At 38.9% G+C, this 24,115-nt stretch overlaps 1 protein-coding gene across 7 annotated transcripts in view; it reads right to left on the reverse strand.

Annotated features, from left to right (window-relative positions):
• The window catches only part of LRRC8B (leucine rich repeat containing 8 VRAC subunit B), a 70,489-nt gene that overhangs the window by 9,678 nt on the left and 36,696 nt on the right, over positions 1–24,115 (reverse strand). For 5 of the 7 annotated variants that reach the window (XM_081305055.1, XM_081305056.1, XM_081305057.1 and 2 more), the window contains 3 exons: positions 15,888–15,942; positions 5,974–6,075; positions 1,120–3,284 (listed from right to left, as the gene is read on the reverse strand). In XM_081305055.1, the coding sequence (XP_081161181.1) occupies positions 1,120–3,258 (2,139 nt within the window). In that variant the 5' untranslated portion in view covers positions 3,259–3,284; positions 5,974–6,075; positions 15,888–15,942. The remainder of the gene's footprint in view (positions 1–1,119; positions 3,285–5,973; positions 6,076–15,887; positions 15,943–24,115) is intronic. The other 2 variants (XM_081305060.1, XM_081305061.1) reach the window with 2 other exon arrangements.

The raw sequence follows: 24,115 nt of genomic DNA on the forward strand, positions 1-24,115 counted from the left end.
ATCCTGAATTGGCTTCAAAGCCTTGTAATCTAAAGATCTCTCATTTATCTTAATGGACTCTCACCTTTTACTTATAAATAAAGTCTCTGAGTTCTAAAAAATCAGCATGAATTTTCTTCTCATCTCCCCATTTTGCTAACAACTATAGTTTTCAAAACCAATGTCTGATGATTATGATGTTCACTAGCCAACTCCATGCTCATAGCTATGTTTAGCAAAAAGAAAATGTGAGTTACAAAAAGACTAGAAGATAATACATTTTGGGGTGGGTTAGAAGAAAATAGCAGTGCCCATTTTTCAAGTAGAGGAAGATCGGTTTCATCTCTTGGCAGGCCTGATTTATGTTCTCCTTCTCCCCATATGGACATTACCCTCACTCCCTTGCCCTTTAGAGTAGCAGGGATTTTTTCCTTTTTTTTTTTCCCTTCCTCCTTCACATTTTAACCTAGGAAACTACTCATTTATTTTGTTTTTTCTTGTTTCAGTGAAGTTACATTTTCCTTAACTTGGCTGTACTCTTGCAAATTATGGTTCATTTTTATACATGGGTGCTGGAAAAAGCTTCCAAGAAGCCCCAGTATTGCATTATAGAGCCAGGCCTTTCATTTTGAATTGTCTTTCTAGATACTCATACAGATCTTGAGTCTTTTATAACTGCCTCTCCAGAAGGATTTATGAATAATTCATAATCTTAGCATTTTTAAACAAAAAGTTACTTGGATGGCAGATTTGGAAGGCTGAAAATTAAACTTTCTGTGTGTTCAAGACAAAAAGTAAGCTCTACCAGAATTGGTAAGTTTAAAACACTGTAACTATGATGTTTCTATAGAAAATGGAGAAAGAGAATAAAGAGAATTAACATTTGTCAAGCAACTATCATGTGCTAGAAACTGGGCCAATGTGTATATTTTATCATATAATCTGCATGACAAATCAAAACTTAATATAAGAAACTGATGTTCAGTGTTTTTGTAAATTGTCTAAGATCACATGGGCTGGGGCTCAAGCTCACAGAATGTTTAATAGGTCCTAAAGTCCATTTTCTTTTTCTATGTTACAAATTGCAAGCACAGCAGAGAGCCTCAAAAGGCTGGCTGAATAAAGGAAGGATTTACTTACATTGTTGTTGGTCACAGCAAAGTACTGCAAATTACTCAGATACTGGATTTCTTCTGGAATGAAGGTCAGGTGGTTATAGCTTAGATCCAAATAATATAGTTTGGTGCATAGAAAAAGCTGCAAGGGCAGATTCTCAATATTATTATGATCCAAAGAGAGCTGCTCTAGGTTAGATAATGCTCCGATCTGGGCAGGAATATAAGCAATATTATTGTGCCACAGTTTTAAGCAGGAAAGATTCTGAAGATGCTGAAAGCTAATGATCTCTTCCACAGTTTTAAGGTTATTTTCCTTTAGGTCCAACTCATGCAAATTGTTCAGGCTAAAAATGGAGTGTGGAATGCGTTCCAGGTCACAGCTGATCAGTTCTAGGCTTTTCAAATTGACCATCTTTTTCAAGTTGTTCAGCACAACCAGTTTGCTTCCTTCGTTGTCAAGGGACAGCTTCTGCAGTGAAGGCAGGAGGTCTGTGACCACCTGGGGGATCCGAGACAGGCTACTCTTCAAGTAGAGGGTCCTCAGGTTTTTTAGGTCCTGGAAGCCCTCCAGCTGCATGGTACTCAATTGCTCTGGGAGAACACAGCCTGACAGGTAAAGTTCCTTGAGATTCTTCAGGTGAAATACCCAGCGTGGGATTTTTCCCATTTCAGTAAATTTCAGGCGGAGGATTTTTAAATTCTCCTCTAAAAAGGCCAGTGCAGGATGGTCTACCACCAGAGATGAATGGTATATATGAAGCTCCTTGAGGTTGACCAACTGCGAGACTGCAGAGGGCAGTTTGACCTCAGGGATAAGCTCTAGGCTGAGCACTTCCATTTCCGTTAACTCAAACACGTTGTCTGGAAGACCACTGAGCATGAAGAGATGCAGCTCTATCTTGTCCTGGGAGTTTTTCACAAGCTTACTTTTCAGTTTCTCAACTGTCCATTCGTTGTTAAGGTTGATCTGCTTCAGTTTGTTCTCACTGACCTCTGACAGGAATATGGAGAAGCGTTTGGAATAAAGAGGATCATACTGGTCAGCCAGATGGAGGATGAAGGCAAAGTCATTCTTGACGTCCGGGATATCGCTGTAGTTGCTTTTTTCTCTTAACGCCTCAAAGGAATATTGCTTCAGGGAACTCCTCAGCATCCACCATAAGCTATAGGAGGAGGTGAGACCATATAGTATTACCAAAATAACATAAAATGAAGCCAGGACTTTAAATATTTCTGCCAAGGAGTAGACACACTGGTAGCGCTTATATCCTGTAAAAGCCTGCACGTCGATTGAACAGTCAATTTCAAGAGTAATGTAGGTTAAAAAATATGGAACATAAGTTATGATGAGGACAAACAAAATGACTTTGACTATTATCTGCTTCAGATACACCCGGTAAATGATGTCCTTCTGCTCCACGTGCAGACGGAACCGTTTCACTTTCTCAAAGATGGCTTTTGCCTGTTCACCTTCCTTCTTGTCCAGGACACTGGAAGTTGGGCTTTCTATGCTGGCTGACTCCAACCCTGACTGTGGGTAAGGCAGGGACTGCTTGCTGGAGTCAACCTCAGCTGAACACCCTGAGGACGAAAGCAAAGTCTTGGACTTGGAGACCTTCAGGGGCCTCACTGACTGTTCAGCCACTGTTTCTGACAGGGCGCGGGTGGTCCATGGAGAATCGAAGCACTTGTGAAGGATGGCCACAAAATGCTCCAGCCTGGAACTGGTGCTGGGGTAGTGAAGCCAAAAGTTGCTGCAGGCTGCAAAGATAAGTGTGTGCAAGAGCACCAGGTAGGGGAAAAACTTCGCAAACCAATGGAGCTGTTTCTCGTAACAGACTGCGTCGATGTAGGAGTACTGCTGTCGGTGGAGATCATTCTGGATTCGGAGGGGGAGCGGAAGCGGTGTCCCAGAATTAGAGGATGTGTTCACGCTGGCTTTCAGGAGGTCCCAAGGCACAGCGCAGTGATTGTCAAATTCCACTTTGCACGGAAGACAGCACAGGACCCTGCTCTGAGTGAGCTGGAGAGCTCCGGCCAGCACAGCCACCAACAGCATGATGAGGGTGATGTAATACCAGAAGACGTCCCACCATGGCTTTAAGATGTGATAAGATGACTGGGCATCTGCTAAACATTTTAGCTCTGTTAGTGTAATCATGACTCTCCTTTGCACGAGTACAGGAACTGGTGAGGAAAAGAAAAGAAACACTACTGAAACAAGTACTCACATGTACATTTCATTCTTATGCCTGTATGTACATTCCCTACCCAAGTAGGTTTTCAGCTCAAGGCTGATCATGGGGCACATGAACCTTCTGGTTTCATTTGAAAACACGGCCATACCAACCCTGCAATGTAAAGTCCCTGACATGGGGGCTCATTTGGTGATAGGTAGAGTGGATCTGTAAAGAAATTTGGGGGTAGTTCTTGAGGCAATTATTTAGTTACCTCCCTGGTTTAAACTCCAGGTTGGGTTACTAAAAGCCAGGAGCCATTTTTTTCTTGTTTTCTTTTTTTTAAGTGACATGGAACAAATTTTCTTGTGCTACCAATTTCTAATGGTAACATACCATGTTCTCTAGAAGGTCTAAGTAAGCTCCTTTCTGCATGGCACCTCATGTCTGGAACATCATTTATAACCTAAGTGTTGTTCTAAACACAAAAAGGAACCTTTTTTTGTGCAAGGTTGGCTTTATAAGGGTTTCCCCCTTTGGCTTACAGGAATCTATCCATTTCTTCCCAAACTGTCATTGAATGTGTCATCTCCTTTCCTCAGCTCTTGCTTTACAATTTAAGTATATGAGTATCTAAAAACAGCATATTTGGGCTGGTGATTTGGCTAGTGGTAGTGCACTTGACCAGCATGTGTGAGGCCCTGGGTTTGATACTCAGCACTGCCCCACCTCACCCCATCTCCCCAAAAGAAAGAAAGAAAAACTGAGTATTTAAAGTTGGGAAATAAGAATAATGATTGAAAAAGGAACAGGGAAGAAAAACCCTGTTAGAATACTCAATCCTTGGGATTCAATACATTTTCTACTTTATAGTCAGAACAGATTCAACTTCCTTGGCTTGATAATGTGGCATGTTTAATGTCGTAATGAAAACAAGACACATTTTATATCTGTACCTTGAAAAGGATTCAGACAGTTCTCCTGAGAATTTCTGTTTAGCCACATTTGTATAAATTGTTTAAACAATTGCTAATTAGTAAAATCCAGACCACCTATAAGTTGGTGCAGAATGAGATAAAAGGAAACATTTGGAGCTTATGAAGTGTCTCATAAGAAAAAAAGAGAGCATGGTAGCACTGTTGCTGTTTGCTGGAGAGTCCATTCTTATTGTGCTCAGGGGCTGCTCTTGGCTTTCTTTTTTTTTTAATATTTATTTTTCAACTGTCGGTGGACACAACATCTTTATTTTTATGTGGTGCTGAGGATCGAACCCAGCGCCCCGCGCATGCCAGGTGAGCGCGCTACCGCTGGAGCCACATCCCCAGCCCTGCTCTTGGCTTTCTTGAGTCTGATGTTTCTTTCCCGGGCCCGAGTTTCTTGTTAGATAACCTGTTACTTGTAGAACCCTCAAAAGAAAGCCTTTCTTTCTCTCGTGAGTCTTCCTGGAGACTAGTTCCTGCCTTGAACCTTAGAATCCCATCACAAAGGCATGCTGTTAATAAGCATCTTCTCTTTTGCAGATCTGAACACATTCCTGACCATCTGACTCTGAGCTCTATTCTTTCATGCTCTCTCCCTTTTGCTAGGAATCCCAGGAATCCTGATTTTAGTTTCTGAACTGCAGTGCCACTTTCTGCCTATATTCTCTCTGGGCATTTATCAAATATATGTATTCCACTTCCTCCTAAGCCCTGTGGCTTGATTATATAACTTCTCCAGAGCTTCCCTCTCTTACTCTAGGTTAGTGGGTCTGACTCTCAATTCCTCCCATTCTGCATTGCCCCCACTGTGGTTAACCATAATTGCATGTCAAGACAAGACAAAAACCAAAAACAAGAGGATTACATGAGATAAATATGTAGTTGTGGACTTAGACCCCAAAATACCATAAGCATAATGGGTGGGGAGAATAGTAGAAATATTGCTGGATGAAAGAACATGTTAAGAATATCTATGAATTTTAACTGTCATGTGTGCATAATTTCAGCTAATTGTATAATAGCTATGATGCTAAAACAGTGATTTATAGCCTTTGGCCACATTAATTTGTGAACCCAGATAAAAGGGTGACAGGTCTTTTGTGCCTGTCTGGTGAAATCACACCTGGAACTTAATGCTCAGTTACGGGCTGAAGACAGAAAGGGCAACAAAATCATCAGGAGCTGCCATCTAAAACCATTCTCGGCAGAGGGATACAGGGAATCAATGACATTCAGCTGAGATAAAGGATGACTAGGAAAGATGAGAACTTATCTTTACATTTTTGTGCAATTACCTCATGAATGAAAGAATTAATGGGCTTATTTCAGATGCAAACTGGGTGGGTAGAAGATTTAGAGAGTTGCTTCAATTTGTTGGTGGAACATCAAATCTTTGAAACAGTTTAGCTCCCTGTCACTAGCTGGGGCTAGATGAATAAAATGACCATCCCTCGGGGATGCTGTAAAGGAATTTCTTGCAATATATAAAGAGAGTGAACCAGATAATCTCTAAGGGCTTTTCCAGCTCTGAGTTTATGGTGACATATTTGTCCTCTAGGGACCCTGAGAATTAAATTCTTTTATGCAACTGAAAATGTGGAAGAATGAAACAAAAACAGTTCAAACAATGATAAAGGTATTTGGCAGACAACAGAGATTTACTCAACAAGGAATACTAGCCAACACTGACCAAAATAATTATTAAGTATTTATACTTACTAAAATGGAAAAAATGAATCAAATAAATCAGCTATGCTTCAATCAGGGGGTCTACACCTTTTGAAGTTTCTTAGACACACCATCTCTGAGTTTGTCTTCATTCTATGAGAAAGCATAAGTATCTTGAAAGACATATATTCATTCAAATGAACAAAAACATTGCAGAAACTGTCTTTCCAGACCCTCTCCATCAGGAGACATGATATGGCCAATAGATTATCATAGGTTAGTTTACTTTCAACTCAGAGGCACAACCTGGCAAAGCTGTGTATACCAGTCTCCACCCATACCCATCAGACCATGTTCATACCCTGAACTCCCTTTTCAATTACAGAGTAGTTTCTACAGAAATTTAGGTCCAACATGTTTTAAAATTCTGTATCTATAACACTTAGCTATTCCCAAATAGTTTGCGTATGTTAATTTCTCTCACTAAGCCTCATACACAGTTGGTCTTATTTGCATTTCTCAGATGGCTTGTCAAACCATGTAATTTCTGCACTCTAATTTAAAACCACACTTCTATCCAAATATATATGCTCCAAAAATTTAATCTACCAGTTTCATTAGAAAAAGTCACAAGGCAAGAAGACTTTCTCATACAACTCAGAAATATGGCTGAAATTCCCTGAATTTGTCATTACATATATTAGTATGTACTTAGTTTTTTTAAAAAAAATTCAGTAAGTTAACAAAAGCCATTCTTTGCATATACTACAATCACTTGTGACAGTTGAACTGCAGGAAAACTCTGAAATGCTATATTAAAAAAAATTGAGTCTGAAAAAATATATTTTTAGTGTCCATGGAAACTCAAAAAAGTTGCTGGGAAGGGTTTTATTTTCCCTTAAGATACTATATATATATATATATATATATATATATATATATATATATATATATATATATTTAAAAATAAAATATTATGTATTTGAATTCTAGCAAAGAGTACTTGCCCCAAATTGTATTGGGTTAGAAAGCTCTATTAGAATATCAGACAACCTATCTGTGCACTAACTCAGCACTACCGGAGAATAAATTTACAACATAACAGCATTTAGAAGCAGACAGCAGGATAAAGACTTATGGGGCACTAGGGTGGAGTTCAGAGGTAGAATGTGTGCTCAGCATGCATGAGCCTTGGGCTCAATAGCCAGCACACACATATGCACACTCTGTGACACACTTTACATACTCTTCCACAGCACTACATCTATAATTTCCAGAATGCTACTCCCTCATCATGATGCTCCTTACACAAGTTTTACTTTAATATTACAAATACATTTCCTACTTTATAGGCAGTATGTCTATGAAAGAGAGATATCAACCTCCAACTAACAGTAACAATTTTAAATTATCATAATAAGAAACTACTATCAATCTACCATTGAACCACTCCTGGACATGTTTGCTATATTCATTCCATCTGAAAATGAATTGGAAAGGACTTTTCTGTTTGCCTTTTTAAAAATTATGTACTTTTCATGTAATCACCTCATTCAGATTTCCTTTGATGAGTTCCTTGTCAATAAGAGCAAATAAGAATTTATTGTTAGTGGAAAATACCTCACTCAAAGCAACAAAACCATCAAGAAACAACTTCAATTGGAACTTAGGAACTCCAACCCTGAGCCTTGTCAATGCCATATCACAAGGTAATATCTCAGTAAATCCAATGAGCTGTGCTGAGGTCTGTTTCTCAAAAGCTGGAGAAAAAGTTATAGAGCTCTTTCCCCCAACATCCACATTGTAACTGAGTTCTATTATAATCTTGAAAAACAAGGATGCAAATATAGTTTACTGCAACATCTCAGTTTTATGGATACATACCATGTAACCTATTCTCTTAGCATAAATATTTTCTACTAAATATTTTTACTGAATTATCTAAGACTTAATATTTAAATACATAGCAACTTGATTAAAGGATACATGAAAACTTTCAAGCATCTTTACCTATCAAATGCTGCTAATTTTTCTAATTGAAGTACTTAATTGGAATTAGAGCCATTATACCTTTTAATACAGTTTGCATGTGCCCTAAACATTTTCCAAACCATATTTTGGCAAAGAATGAGGATTCAATCCAAATGAAATCCCTATTTCTAATACCCAAATGCACTAAATTAGTTCAAAGAAATTATGTTAAGAGTACCAGATTTTATGGTCTTAATTCCATTCCTTTAGCTTTTAAATCTCATTAAAAAATCATAAAAGCTTTTCAAAACACATGAATTCATCTGACAATCTCATCCCAAAGTCTCTAAGACTGGAACAACACCACTCAACTTAGGCATCTTTATTTCCCAGTAGACCTTATTTTACTTTGAAAGCATTTCCAAAATAACCAGTGAAAAAATAAACAAATGATGATCAGATGGTATTTAGAGTCATTGTATGCTGAGAACGACATGCTTTTTCAAAGATCTGTCCTTTGATCCCAGAAAGTGGGGTTCTCTACACTACTCTCACTGAAACTTGATTTAAAAAATACCTTACATTCTGTCAAAATGTTTATCAGTACTAACCTATATTTAACTATAACTTAAATTTGCCTCTTTTTATTTATCTCCTTAGAAAATAATGTATCTGTACCTCTGAATTATTTGCCCCTCTTCTTTATACTAAAGTAACCCATTTAACTACACTTCAGAAATCTGAAGCCCAGCATTTAGCATTTTGCCTGTATTTATGTGATCACTAGTAGCAAGGATACTTGATATATCTGTTCCCTTATGTCCCTTACCAGTTCCTTCAGATCTTGTCAGTACATAGACTTTCAGATAACAAACATCCTTTCCAAACTTGGTCATAGTTTAGAGGCCTAGAAAGAAACTAAGAGATAGATTTATCTGGTAGAATGTTTCTTTAATATTAATGTCCATAAAAATTGCCGAGAGCTTATTAAAACAAAAAGTGAGCTTGCCATGGTGCCAATGATCTCAGCTACTCAGGAGGCCGAGGCCGGAGGATAGCAAGTCCAAGGCCAGCCTTGGCAACTTAGCAAGACCCTGTCTGGCAAACAAAACACATAAAGTGATAGGATCCTACCTTCAGAGTTTCTAGTTCATAAGGTAGTTCTAACAAATTCTAAATTGGATGCCACTGGTCCAGGGATCACCTTTTGAGAATCAGTTTTGAGAGAGCAATTTTCAACTTTGGCTTCACATTGGAACTGTCTGGGGGCACTTTTAAAAGAAACCTAATCACAAGCCCTATCCCTACAGAACAATCCAAGTGGTCTAGGTGAGGCAAAAATTTTCCTTAGGAGGAGAAAACTTGTAAAATAGATTGGCAATAAATTATCTGGGGGAAAAATGTGTATCTTTTAAATCTTCTTGGCAATTACACTAGATGTCTACAATGCTCCATTCTCTCCCGACTATAGTTAGAGCTTCAGAGACTCGGGTATGTGAGGAGTAGAACAATGAGTCACTGGCAGGACAGACTGAAGGAGGAGGGACTAAAAAGTCTGAAAATATGTTTCAATATGGGGTAAAGAAATAATGTGTGTAAATTTTATAATATGCTTGAAAAGAAAGCAAAGAATGAAATAGTCACTGCTATATTTTGGATCTTAAAAATCTTCCAAAGGCTGTGTGTCAGAAGTTAGATCCCCCCCTTGTGGCACTTTGGGAGGTGGTAGAACCTTTAAAAAGTGTCTCCTAGGGCTCAATGGTAGAGTGATTGCTGAGCATGTGTGAGGCACTGGGTTTGATCCTCAGCACCACATTAAAAAAAATAAACAACTCTCCATCTATAACTATGAAAAAAAAAAGTTCACCTAGAGAAAGTAAGTCAGGTGAGTGGGTGGGGGGGATGACCTTCAAAGGGATAATGGGATCCTGGGCCCTTTGCTGTTTCTTGTCGAGAGCCATCTGTGGGCTGTGCATGAACTACATCAGTATCATAGCCTAGTGAATAGGAGAACTTGGTGTCTGGGAACTTCCAGTGGAAATTTCCTTTGGCCAGGACCACCCAAACACTTGTGACCCTATTCAAGCACTGCTCCAGGTCCCACACAGCACCGGACATGGGGCGTCCTGCTGCAGCCACACAGCCTCTCAGAGATGGGTGTGACCTGCCAAGATGCCAATCAACCTGCTAACTGCAAGACATGAAGAAGCAAGACTCCACCCATGAAGCCGTATCCCTGCTTTTGTTATACCCCCTTTAAATAAATCAGAGAGCCATCTTCTAATTGTCCAGCTTCAGCTTCTGTGTGGGCTGGGCCTATCAGGTGCCCTCCTTTAAAACTATTTTTCTGACTCTGTCTTTTGTTCTCCACTAATTATTTGTGACTTATTTTCTCCCATGGTCTTTTTCCCCCTCCTACACAGGAAAAAGGACCCCCTGGTGAGGCACTGGCAGCCTCCCCATAGTTTCTCTCTTTCACTTCCTGGCCATGATACCATGAGCAGTTTCCTCTGCCATGCTCTAGCCATGATGTACTTCCTTGCAATAAGGCCAACTGATCAAGGACTGAAACCTCCAAAACCGCAAACCAAAATACCATTTTCTTCTTTTTTTAATTGATTATCTCAAGTACTCTGCCACAGTAACAGGAAGATCACTAAAATACTTATTATAAATTAAAACTCAACACCATGTAGCAACCTCTGATGGAGGTCCAGAGTGGGAGTCAAATGAATTCCAATTTTGTTCCTATGCTAATATAGTACCTTACAGTTTGTAGCATGTGGTGCATAGTAAATACTCACACAATAAATACAATGTACAAAAATGCAAATTATAGGAAAAATTTCAGATATTTATGCATAATGTATTCTAAGATGATAAAGACTTTGAGCTGGCCCAAGTGGAGAAGGAGTGGTTAGAACTCAGAAGTATATAGATGGAAGGACTTTTGATTAACGGTTCAGCATATTCCGCAATTTAATGGCTTTAAAAAACATTAAGGTTTTATTTCTTGAGATTTTGTTGGGGATTCTTGTATTTCATGGTGTTGGCCAGCACAAAGATGGCTGGAAGGTCCAAAATGACCTCATTTGTTCATTATACTGGCAGTTGGTACTAACTGCTGGCTCATAACTTCTTCATACGAGAGTCAGTGGGGTGCTTTGAGTGTCCTCAATGAACATGGTGGCTGGGTTCTAAGACTGTGTTATAAGCACAAAAATTAAAGCTGTGGACCGTTTAGGGCATAGCATTTGAAGTTACACAGTGCTGTGTCCATGAAAATCTATTGGACAAGGGAGATACAAGGACAGCTCAGATTCAAGGGGATGGGACGCAGAGAACACCTCTCAGTAGTGAGATGACGAAGAATCTGCAGCTGTGTTTAATACACTACTGTCCATAAATAATTCCATAAATCTTCCATAAATAACTTACATCTCTTCTCCACAGAAAGCACACTAGCCCTCTCCCCCAACATTCACACACCATCACATCAAATTCAGGCTTAAAGGCCAGGCTTGTGTCTTATAAATCAGGGCAGCAGCCTTAAGATTTTTAGAAGCCGCTCCATGCAGCAGAGATATCTAGGAGGTTATCATATAGGGTTTTATAGCTGTGCCCTTGCTTTTATTTTCACCTTGAGACCAAGTTTTGCTGGTAATAGTGCTCTGGATCTGATCTTTGGACCTGAGACCATTTTCCTTCTTTGAGTATCTTTTGTTGAGTAGAGAAGGTTGCTAGGAATAAGAAACAGTTTTATTTCCATACCTAGAAAATTCTGGATTGGAAATATTTCCTCTAAAGTCTGCTTACAATCTGGACAGTTTGTTCTTTAATGCATCTCTTTCTTGCAAAACTTTGATCATAGGTGGTTAAAAAAATGAAGTTATTAGTTGGTGCTTTCAATATTCTGCTGAAAAAATCTCCTACCCTAGATCCACAAGGTTGTTAGGTTCATTTTCTATGTTCTATGTGATTTGTAGGTGATGGTTTAGCCTATTTTTCTGCCAATAAAACATAAGAGTGCTATTTTATATCCTCCAATAGCAATTTCCTCACTGACCTTTATACACCATTAATACTAGTTTTACTACCCTTCAGACCTTCACCGCTTCCTTTTCCCAAAGCCAATGCCAGATGTTTTGTTATGGTAGTACCTCACTTCTAGGTACCAATTTTTGGTTTTGCTTATTTATTTTGTGTAACAAGCCATACCAAAACTTAGTGATTAAAATAATGATTCGCTGTATCTGATAATTCTGTAGGATGATGAGGCAGTCTCATTTTGCTTGGTATTCATTGGGATGCTGGGGTGGCTAGAAGGTCCAACATGCCTCTATGCCACACTGGTACCTGGGCTGCCTGCTTGTTGCGGGGCTCAACTTGTGCTATTGACTGGGCCCTTGGCAGTCTCCACATTGATTCTTTAGGCTTCCTCACAGCAAAGGGGATGTTTTGAGAGGGAATGTTCTATACATACAAATTCAGAATTTGCAAGTCTCTTAAGGCCCAGTCTTAGAAATTACTACACCCCCACTTCTGCCACATCCTGTTGATCCAAAAATATAACAGAGCCAGTAGAGAGTCAAAGGCAGGGAAACAGATGGGAGGAGTTGCTAAGTATTTGCAATCACTTTTAATTCATCATAGGATGCCATAAACATTTAAGTAGCCAATGGATCCTCAGTAAAGGAGTCTTTGAGGAAAATAATTTAATGAGTGAAAACCAAATCTCTGTCCATATGAGGAAGGATCATCAGATGAAGAAGAGTAAAAAAGGATAGAGAAGCAGGATTAGTGAGGTAAAGGAAAAGCAAATATTTATGGGGCACATAAATCTGAGTTTCATGGAAAGAAACTGACATTATAGTCAAATTATAGAGGGAAGGCAAAAAATAGAAATGTGTCACCACTATTTAGCAATTTCCTACCCCAAACTGTAAAGTAGTAATGGGTCTGTGAAACAATCATACCCAATATTCTAAAGAGTATGAAACTCTCTGAAGTCCCAGGAGAAAGTTATTGATAATAAACTGCAGAAAAAAAATAAATAAGTAAGTTACAGAATGAATTAAGACCATAGGAACAACTCTAGAAATCCTAGTGGAATCTGAGTTCTTCTGAACTTTAAGGAGCGCCATTTCACTTTTCTTGTTTTCTGGTGATAACAGAATACATCATATATCTAATTTAGGTGAAAATTTTCTTTTTAGGAAAAGACCTCAGTTCTTTGATGCTTTTAGTGGCCTACATTATTATCTAAGTTACATTTAAAATGAAAAAAGTAACAGTTACATATTGAAATATTTATACCAGAACATAGCTTCCAGTAGCTGGATAATTCTTAGAAGGTATTGAGGCTGGAGTTGTGGCTCAGTGGTAGGGTGCTTGCCTAGCATGTGTGAGGCACAGGGTTCGAGATTCTCAGCACCACACATAAGTAAGTAAAATAAAGGTCCTCCATTGACAACTAAAATAAGTAAATATTCTTAGAATGTATAAACAGAAGTCAACATCAAATCCTCCAACTTTCATGGTTTTTAAAAATACTTTCCAACACCCCACTCAAGTAAGCAGGCCATAATAAAGTAGGGCCAAACCTAGACACTCTGCAGTCTCTGGTAAACCACACCATAGCATTCCATTTCTTCTCTTCAGACTTCCACAGGTGACCTACCTGTCCCAAGAGCAGAATTATATGTCCTATTTAATCCAGGAAGACCCCATTGAAAACAGGGTTCATTTTCTATAAATAAACAATTTCAGACACATTTTAGTGGCTTCACTATGATCATGGGCTTAGAACTAAGGGTCCTAATTTGAAAAGATCTGGGAGCTTAGTGGCATACATTCTGGATACCTAGCCTAATTAGTAATAGGTCTTCCCATAAAACAAATGTGAAGTTGTAAATAGTTGGAGAAATTTTCATTAAACTATAAATTTAAATGAAAGACATATTTTAGCTTTTGTCAGATCTAATAATACTTAAAAACATAATATTTATTAATTGCAAAGGCTAGATACCACGAAGGCATATGAAAAGAATATTGTCTCGAGCCATCTGTGGGCTGTGTGTGGACTGTGCTGCACATTGTAGCCTAGTAGATAGGATAATCTGGTGTCTAGGAACTTCCGGTAGACATTTCCTCTGGTTGACTGCCCAGAGACATTGTGAATTTCTATTCCACTCTGCCATGTCCCACACAGCCTCTCTAAGATGGGTGTCACCTGCCAAGATGTCAATTAACCTGTTGACTGCAAGACATCAGGAAGCAAGACTCCACCCCTGAAACCCTTACCCCTGTCTTTGATGTACTCCCTTAAATAAACTACAGGAGCCATTTTCTAGTTGTCTAGCTCCCATTCCTGTGCGGACTAGACTATCAGGGCTGTCTTTAAAACTATCCGTTCTGACTTTGTCTTTTGATCTTTTCTAATTATTCTAGACTTTAATTTCTTAGGAGGCTTATCCCTCTGAGCAGTCAAGAATTCCCTGGTGAGGTGCTGGATACCCTGTGATAGAATCTGAGGGCTTCTGTCTTTCCCAGGATCATGATCCCACTGTAGAGAAGAAATGCAGAGTTGAATGTGGCATACCACCTGATACTGTCATTTCAGTGCCCAAATGAGTGGGATGATGGGGTAAATCTAATAAATATTACATTTGGTTCTACTCAAATGCCCAGAGAATAGCTGGAACGTCACTGAATGGCATCATCAACCAAAAACAGAGGGAGATTTCAGTCTGTTCATGCAATAAATACTTAGAAAGCCTGTCGTGTACCAGGAGTTCTAAGAGTTAGAAAAATAAAGCTGTGCAAGACAGACCAACTCTGCTCTTTTGGATTTCACTATTGTGAGGGAAGAGACAATAACTAGTGCACAGCACAATACAGATCAGAAATGCTATAAAGATAAGAAAGCTGCTGTAGACAGAGGTCTAGAAAGCCTCTTTAGAGGAACTATTGTAGATGGAGAATGAAACAAAGCCAATCACAGGACAAGTAGAAGAGGCTCATAGATGAGTAAGGATTAGAACAGAAACCACTCTGGCTGGGATGTCAGGAGCCTGGGGAAAGGAGGAGAGTGATAGGCTTCAGCCTAGGGAAAGAGTCTGTATAACAAATCCAGGAGTGATGGAAGAACCACAGAGGGTCGGTCAAATAGAGGGTCAAGTAGGGGGTGGCAAGAGATGTTATCAGCTTTAAAAAATTTACAGTCAGCTTGAAGAATCAGCATGGAAATATGGACATACCCCCAAATTCAAAGGATTTTTACCTTCATCTATAAAAAGAAGAGTGTTCAAAAAAATGTAGTGGGTAACAGACCCACTATCCTCACAGCTGTTCACCTGGGCTATATGTCCAGAACTGGGGGGTGCTTTAAGACACATGCTGTAATCACAACACTGGAAAGCTGTGCTATTTAACACCACGCACACTCATTATTCATCGTGTCAAGGTCAAGAGCCCTGCCACAGAGCTAACTTAAGGTTAATCTTGCACAATTAGAAGAAGACTGTCTGCAGAAAGCACAGAAGATAGGGCTTGTTTATTTCTGATTTTGCCTATACTCAAGGAAAGCACGACCACTCTTTATTCACAGAAAAATGGTGTGTTGATTCTATGCATTAAAAATGCCACCTCAGACAAAACTCAGGAGACAGGGACTTAATTCCTCAGATATTTAATGTCAGGAAGGTGACAAATACCCACCCAACACACACACACACACACACACACACACACACACACAAACATACATGTATATTTTCCTGCTTGCAAAACCCACAAAGGACAGGAAAATGACATTTTTATTAAAATACATTCTGATTTCAATTTTTAGCTTCACTGGTTTAAAAACATTAAAATGATTTTACTCAAAACATCTGTAAGAATATCAATCTCTTTCTGTACTTACTTGCCCCAAGCTACCAACCTAATTGTAATTATTTTCACCATGTGTTCACAATTCAGGACGTTAATCTTACCCTATGAATGCTGGTCAACCAGAAACTCTGCAATTAGTTTCAATTTGAGGAATTCCTAAAGAGAAATCATAAACATATTGTCATATTTTATGTATCAGAGGACTACAAGATAATTTATCCACTTATATGGTTCTAAAATTTCTAACATATATTGTAATTTTATGAAACAAAGATGAAAAAGACAACTTCTTTAAAAAGTGAGGGGTGTTAAAGACATCACCTTCAGGTCCTCTCACAAAAGTTGTCGACTGATACCCAGGGAGAGAAATCACATCCCAAGTTACACATTTAATCTCAGCACAACAGTAATTCTCAAGGCATCCAATTTTTAGTGGAGAATGAAATGAGTATTATTGCTGAGGCACCAGTCACTTTACTATAGAAAACTTCACTGAAAACATGTGTACTTCTTAGGATACACAGAGGACATGGCAGAAAAACACTGGGTGTCTAGGACAGTTTTCTCCATCCAGCTTTGACATTGATTTTGTTGTTTGCTTACCCACTATTTTTGCAATTACACCATTGTTCGATCCAGTGGCACAACACTTAGGTCTGTGTTTGTCTCCTATTATATATCATGGGCTTTCCTGTTGTTTAAGTTTCTCTTAAACATCATTTTTGATAGAAGCGCGATTGTTTGTACATGGATATGTCATAGTTTACAAACTCTCTTCCCTACTGGATCATAGATTCTCTTTCTTAAATTACTAACAATGCTGTCAACATCTCCATACTCTGTTCATGTGATTTCTTTTACACAGAATTCCAAAACAAGAGCACTGAGTCAAAGAGCATGAACCTTTTAAGCCTCAAATTACAACTTGTTTTCCCAAGAAAGTTATACCGATTATCTTTCTTGCAAACAATATATCACAGCATTCTCAATAGATTTATTACTTAATACTCCTCACCAAAATACATACACACACACACACACACACTCAAAGGAAAACAAACAAACAAAACAAAAAACCTTTGCCAATTCCACACATGAAAAAAACGACCTTACTGTTGTTTTCTTTTGCATTTCTTTGAGGTAGGCTGATCATTTTCCATCATGTTAATAAATGAGTGTCAGTCCTCTTTTCTGTTTAGATTTAAGCCCGAGGAATATTTTGCTGAGAAGATATAAATGTAGAACTTAAAGAAAGTGCTCATAATGACTACTTGTCATCTCAGGGGGAAGCCATGGCTGTCAAGCAAGAGGAACAACACAATGTGGCTCTGTTTCTTTATACAGGCAAAAAATGAAATCATTCAAACTAATTTTAGAAACTGTAGCAAAAGTTATCCTCTTTCTTCCTCCTCAGAAGAACACAAAAGTACCAAGCTGGAAGAATGAAATGTAAAAATACTAAATGGCAATGCTTCTCAGAATAGAATAAATCATCCATATTAGGCAGGATAAAAGAGGACAAAGACTGTCACAGCAATTCTGACAGACCCAGCTGCTGAGACAGGTGGCTGCTTCAGTGGCTCTCCAACATGCTATGCTAATGAGTGTTACCAAACTAGCTTCCTCTACCCCCTCACAGAGGCATTTTTGCCCCAGGGGCAGGACACATGACATGTGCATTTTAACTTAAAAAGTCAATTCTAAGGTAACCTAAAAATGTGTTCTGGAAGGTTTGCACATAAGAAGCATAACACTGAAAATTTCCTTCTTTTTTTTTAAAGAGCTCCTTTCCTGAATTCCCAATAAGGAAATCTCCTAAGTGACTGAAGATTAAGGATAGCAGATGACAATCTGCTTTCTGATAGAAAAACAAAAGGGCCCAAGGTTTTCACTGTGAAAGCAAATGAGTTTAGATGTTCCTACTTCCTTCTGGTAAATAGAGATAGAGGAGGTGGGCCAAACTTACACTGAGATAGAGCAAACAATTACTGGAATCTGAGACGGGTTTCCATTTGTGTGTTTGTCTTACATGAAATCTTAGGAAAGATCTAGCAAGATGTCAAGAATTTTTTTGTTTGTTTTTGTTCATTTTGAGGTGCTGGGGATGGAACCCCAGGACCTCCCACATGCTAGGTAAGGGCTCTACCACTGAGCTATCACCAGACTGAAGTCAAATGACCAGTAATGGGTAAATGTGAGGCCCTACAACGTCACTTTGCAAGTCTGTTCTGCCTGGAGTCATAGCAATATCGTACTCATTCACTCTGCCTTGTGCTATCTACATTTTAGGCTTTAAGTTATATAAAATTAAAGTCTCCCCTATCATCAATTTGAAAAATTTAAAAAACCAAGAACTTAAAAGAGGGACTTTCCACTTCATCATCTGTTCTATTCTGGAATTGCCTCTACAAGTCACTCTGACCATCACAGACTGAATTCATGGCTCCCCTTTTTCTGTTCCAGGGACACATTTACAAATATTTCTCCCACACTACTTTATGGTATTTGTTAAGCTATGGCCTCAAATCCTTGAGAGCTGGGGCAGTGTCTTTCTTATCTATATTTCAGGGATCTATCCCAGTGTGTCTTTCCAGGGCTGGATTAAAGAGAGTATTGAAAGTGACTGGTGGGCAAGATAAGGAATCTGGCTATTTTCTTAGGGTCAGTTGAGATCCTGGGAACTGGTGTAAGGGGGAACTAGAGGGGGTTCTTTTGCTAGCCTCTTTGCATACAATGTGTGGCTTTTTCTCTTTTTAAAATATTGTGAATAGCTGGGCATAGTGGTGCATACCAGTAATCCCAGCGGCTTGGGAAGGTGAGGCAGGAGGATGGTAAATTCAAGGTCAGCCTCAACAAATTAGTGAAGCCCTATCACAAAATTAAAAAAAAATTTAAAAAAGGGCTGGAGATGTAGCTCAGTGTTTAAGCACCACTGGTTTTCATCTCTAGTAATAAATAAATAAATGTTGTGAACAAATATTTAAAGTATAATGGTCTAAAGTGACATTGAATCTTTAACTGGCCCAGAGTAACAAAAGATTAGCTTACCTAGGGAGCTCCCATATCTGATTTTGCTCATCTCAGCACCATGTATATTCAGTAAGTCGTGTTGAGTGAATACATGACCCAGACCAGGTTTCATTACCCAGTTAGAAACCAGGAGTATGGAAGAGGATTAGCTTTCAGATCTGTGAACAGAATTGGTGCCTACAGACTGTGAGACTGGAAGGGTGACAAAAAATGTGGTAGGGACAGAGCCTCAGGTGTTTTCATGACCCATGGCAGGTCAGAGATCAGCAGCAGAGGTTAAGCCTTCATACTTTAGGAAGAAGAAAAATTCATACTTGCCAATTTATACACCAAACATGACATCTCACATATCTGAATGTAGGACTGCTGTCAAATTCAGCATGACTGGCTGCTTTATAATGACTGCCAGTCATTTTGAATTAGTAATGGACCACTGGATAAATGCCACAGAATTTCTAAGTGACCTCAATATCTTAGTAATTTATGATTTCAAAACTACTTTTTGCAACAGCTAGTCTTATAATGCAACAGGAATAAGGCTAAGATAGAATTAGCAAGTTATCACCCAAATGAGAATGTAATACATTGTACTGTTCTATGCTTGCTTTTTGTCCTGTTTGCTCCTCCTGAGATCATAAGCTCTGGGAGGGCAAGGATATTTCTTATCTTCTAAGGCCTGCCACATATTAGATGCCCCATAAATATTATAATTCCACCATGCCATGAGCTATGATCAAGCTGACAATACTGCAACATATTCTCAGTAATTACCTGTGCATGACAAGGGGTGGTGGGAAACAGAGAGGGGAAGGCTAATATTTACTGGGTACTAGGTAAGGTGAGGTGGGTATTATGATGTCAGCTATGAAGGGGAGAAAGCTGATGAGGATCAGAGGAACTAAGAAACTTGCTCAAGCTCATAAGCAAACTCAGAATTCACACCAGTTCTGACTAAGAGCCATCTGCTACATGGCCTCTCCAAAAGCTATATAAAACTGAGTTTTTATATAGATTGTGACATCTCTCTTTTTTCAAATCTACAATCCATCTTTTAGAGAAAAACAGGAGACAATTTAAAAATGAGATTTACGCTGTTTTCCTCGTCATTGCTCAGTATAGTGAAACAGAATGAACAAGAGCTTCTTCACCCTGCCTGCCTATTAAATAATTAAGATTGACGTGATATTTAGCCGGGGCAAGGATGCATCCTGCTACACAATCTCACAGAGAAACATTTACCCACCAATTTAATAACAAGATGAATAACTTGAATTTAATCTGTATTTAAATGATAATGTTTTACATGGCTTTTCTTCCTGGTTTCCACCAGGAAGTTAAAATAAATTAACACAATATCACCTAAACATGACTGTATTTTTGAATAGCTTAATGAAGGAGCATACCTTCAGTATGTTAGTTACTTTGTTAGGCTTAGATTTTATTCTGAATAGCATTTGAGAGACCTGGAAGAGAGGTCAGTTGAATGGATAAAGGCAGAATTCTGTTTCTGTCATTTACCACCTGTGTCTGATCCTAGCTTCCTCATCTGTAAAATAGTAATAATGATGGCTTTTACCAAGTGGAACTGTTTTAAGAATAAGGGAATTATAAATCAAACGATTAGCACAGGAGCAGTTTCTAAATAAGCACTTGAAAACAGTAACTTATTAGCAGAATTATGTCATTATCTAAAGTTGGTCCTTTAAAGGTTAGCTTTCAAGTGTTATCATGTGAACAGAAATCAGACTTGATATTAAGGAGTTTGGTTGTCCACGTAACTTAGTGATTTCCAACCTTGGTTTGCAATATATTTGAGTCCAGTTACCACAAAGTGCTGTGAAATATGTCAGTTTTCTCGACTGTTTACTCTATGGACCATAGGGAAGATAAAGTGTTGTGAAACTAAAACAATACACCAAAGCAACATTTAAAGAGAGTTAACCTGTACAACGCATCACTTTCTGATACAATATCTGCCAGCCCAGTCAAGACCTTCTATCACAGACAAGTCAGAGTTGACTAGTACCAACCAAAAACAGGGCTGTTTCAAAAATTTATAATCTCAGTTGCATAACAATATGAATGTGCTTAATGGCACTGAATTGTACACTTACGAATGGTTAAAACAGTAAAATTTGTGTTATATCTATTTTATCACAAAAATCTATAATCTCAGAAAATTAGGAAAATTTTATCGCTTTTAAATAAACTAACTGAATTACACAAATCAAATAGTCATTGGGTCTCAGTGTCCTAGAAGAGAGGCTAACACATTAAAAGACTATTTTAGTGTGTCAAATTTGCTGTGTGCATGAATCATAGGTTACTAATAAATATTTAATTATCAATTTTATTTGCAACCTTCAATTAGAAGGATTTTATTAGAAGAGATTAGATGATTCTCCAAATTTGTCCAGAAAAGGTTTAGATCTTCTTTATTGGATAAATAGATATATATGAAGCTAAGACATTAAGAAATCTTCTAATGACTATTCAGCTCAGCACACATGCAAGGTATATTTTTCCTTCACCACTGAAGGACCCATGTTTACCAAATTTAATAACTTTAGAGGGATTTGAAAAGTAGATGATGCTCTGGTTTAATCTTTTTCTTCTTAAGAGGTCAATCTTCTGGAAGGCATCATGGATAGTGTGTGAAGGGTAGAGGAGCAGCAGCTGGTGATGATGCAGACTGTGTGTGTGTGTGTGTGTGTGTGTGTGTGTGTGTGTGTATTAGGAAGTGGTGAAGAGAGCAACCATACTCCTTGGCTTTGGCCTTAGTCACAGCACACCTACTTATCGGGTGCTTACATGAAATGAATAGATCAGGCAGTCAATTCCCGAGACTTTCATAATAGAACACTAATTTTTGTAGGATTGCCTGGTCATTTCCTTGTTCTCTGGATACGTGGGGTCAAAACGCCCACCCAACACAGGAGTAGATAAAGGTAGTAAGAAATATCAGATGAAATGGCTGCTTCACCTCCCTATGGAACTGTTGGAGAGTGATGGGAATGTAGCAATGTGGATAGAAGTTCACATGAAGTAACCATCCCTGAGGCACAAGACCATGCCTCTCTAAGACCTCACCTCTAGATTTGTTGTTAGGAGACATGACAACATCAAGTGATGGGAAAGGTGCTCCTAGCCTCTCCTGCTTTCTGCTTCATTGGGTTTTGGCACCTCTTTCCCAGAAATGCTAGCGTTTGACACTGGAAGGCTGGACAGGGTGGATTAAGTATTTTGTGACCATAGTGATCACTGAATAGGAAAATAGGATGCTTCACCTGGTGGCCTGCTGTGGGCTCTCACTCAACCTCACAAGTTAGGCTGTGGTCACCTCCCGCCTCATCATGCTACCTGAGCCACAGATTTGATATAGTTTGAACTACTGAGAGGGGAAGAATCTAGGTGTTTAAAGCTTCTGGTTCTCTTTCCATTTCATGTCACTAGAGTCTGTGCTTGGGGCATCTTTACAAAAGTTTTCTTTACTTCTTGGTCTAAAGCAGTCATTGCTAATCACAAGTTATTTCTGGGTATATGTAGAGATTGCTCTACTTGCTGATCTGTTGCTCTATAAATGTTTTGGAGCTGCTTTAGGTAAATGCAAACTGCTCAATTTTTATTTACTTATTTTCATATATTTCGTTCCTAAGCCTCAGAGGCAAAGTGCTGACTGAATTCAGTCTTTGCTTCTCCAGGTCTCCCCCACCCCCGCCCTACTAGTGACTGGCTTTCTATGGTAGCAGTAAAAATGTACACTGGAGTGAATCCCAGGTCTGCCTCCACCACCATCTGCATGGGCTTAAGTCCAGGATTCTAAATTCTCAGAAACACAATCATACTGGCCTACCAGTTGATATTAATGGTAGAACAAATATTGTGGAAACACTTTGAAATCATTACAGTAGCAAACGTAAAGGGGAGCTTTTGTAAAGAAAGCTAATTCTTTTGCTGGTAAAGTGATTTTATTGGACATTGTTTAGATTGAAGCAAAGTAACCCAGGAAATGAGCTTTATTTATATCACTTTGGTTCCAAGGAAAGAAACAGTGTTACAAGGTCACTGACATTCATAGCATTTAAGACCTACAAAGAAGTCAAAAGAAACTCCACCCCACCCTCCAGGCCTTCCTCGTGTTACACCTAGTGCTCTATCACTGAGCTACACCCCCAGCCCTTTTTATTATTTTGAAACAGGGTCTCACTGAGCTGCCCAGGCTGGCTTGAACTTGTGGTCTCCTTACCTCACTTTCCTTCTTACTGGAATTACAGGTGTGCCCCACTATGCCCTGCCTAAAGGAGCTTTTTAAAAAGGCTCAGGGGTCCAGGTAGAAGAAATACATGGCCCCAAACCAGAGAATGAGTCATCTCTTTCACTGTGATAAAACACCATGAGAACATTCTTCTCTGGAACTGTCTATCTCAATAATGAACTACTTACAATCCTACAAATAGGGCCTGAAAAAGAAAAGATCAACACCCACAATCTCTGGCTCAAAGGGCCAGTGCCGTGGCATGCCTACCTACCCAACCCAGAGAAGGCCTTTTAAAACATTCCAGTGAGCCAATACTGCTTATCTCTTCCAGCTCCTATTTTCCTTAGAAGCAAGTGTGGGAAGTGAAGCATTAGGTAAGAGCATTAAGAAAGAAACAGGTCAGTTTTGAAAGAGTAAGGAATTATGCCACTTGTGTTTCTGGTAAAATGTCCACTTTCATGTTGGTGTTATACCATTGCCTCATATTTTCAACTTGGTTAAAAGCTGCAGGTGATCAAAATCATGGGCTGCCATTTGCTCCTTAGCTGGAATGGAAAAAACGTTGGCTTTTATTTAGGGTAAACAGCATGCGATCTTTTCTTTCTTTCTGATACTATTCTCTTTGACATCGACTAGGTTTCTTACAATTCAATCATATTCTATACTAACTACTCGGAGTAAGCACCAGACTCCACAAGTTTAAGGGCTCAGTTCTACAAGGCTGTTCATGCTTCTGGTGCCAGTCACAAGTCTTGGGTGTCCAAGCTATCTGCAATTCTGTCTGACTTCTCTACAAAAATGGAATTGCCATAATCCTCTCTTCGAGTCTGATAATTTACTAGAATGACACAGAATTCAGGAAAACACTTTTGTTACCATCACCAGTTTATTATAAAGGATGTAACTCGGGAAGAGCCCAATGGAAGAAATGCAAAAGCAAGATGCAGGTGCTGGGAAGAGTAGTTTTCTACCAGCTCCAAGTGTGCTAACCTCTGGGCACTTTCATGTGGACCCAAACCTGGAAGCTACTTGAATCCTGTT

The sequence above is a fragment of the Spermophilus citellus genome (assembly GCF_964194105.1).
Source record: "Spermophilus citellus genome assembly, chromosome: 9".
Taxonomy (NCBI): domain Eukaryota; kingdom Metazoa; phylum Chordata; class Mammalia; order Rodentia; family Sciuridae; genus Spermophilus; species Spermophilus citellus.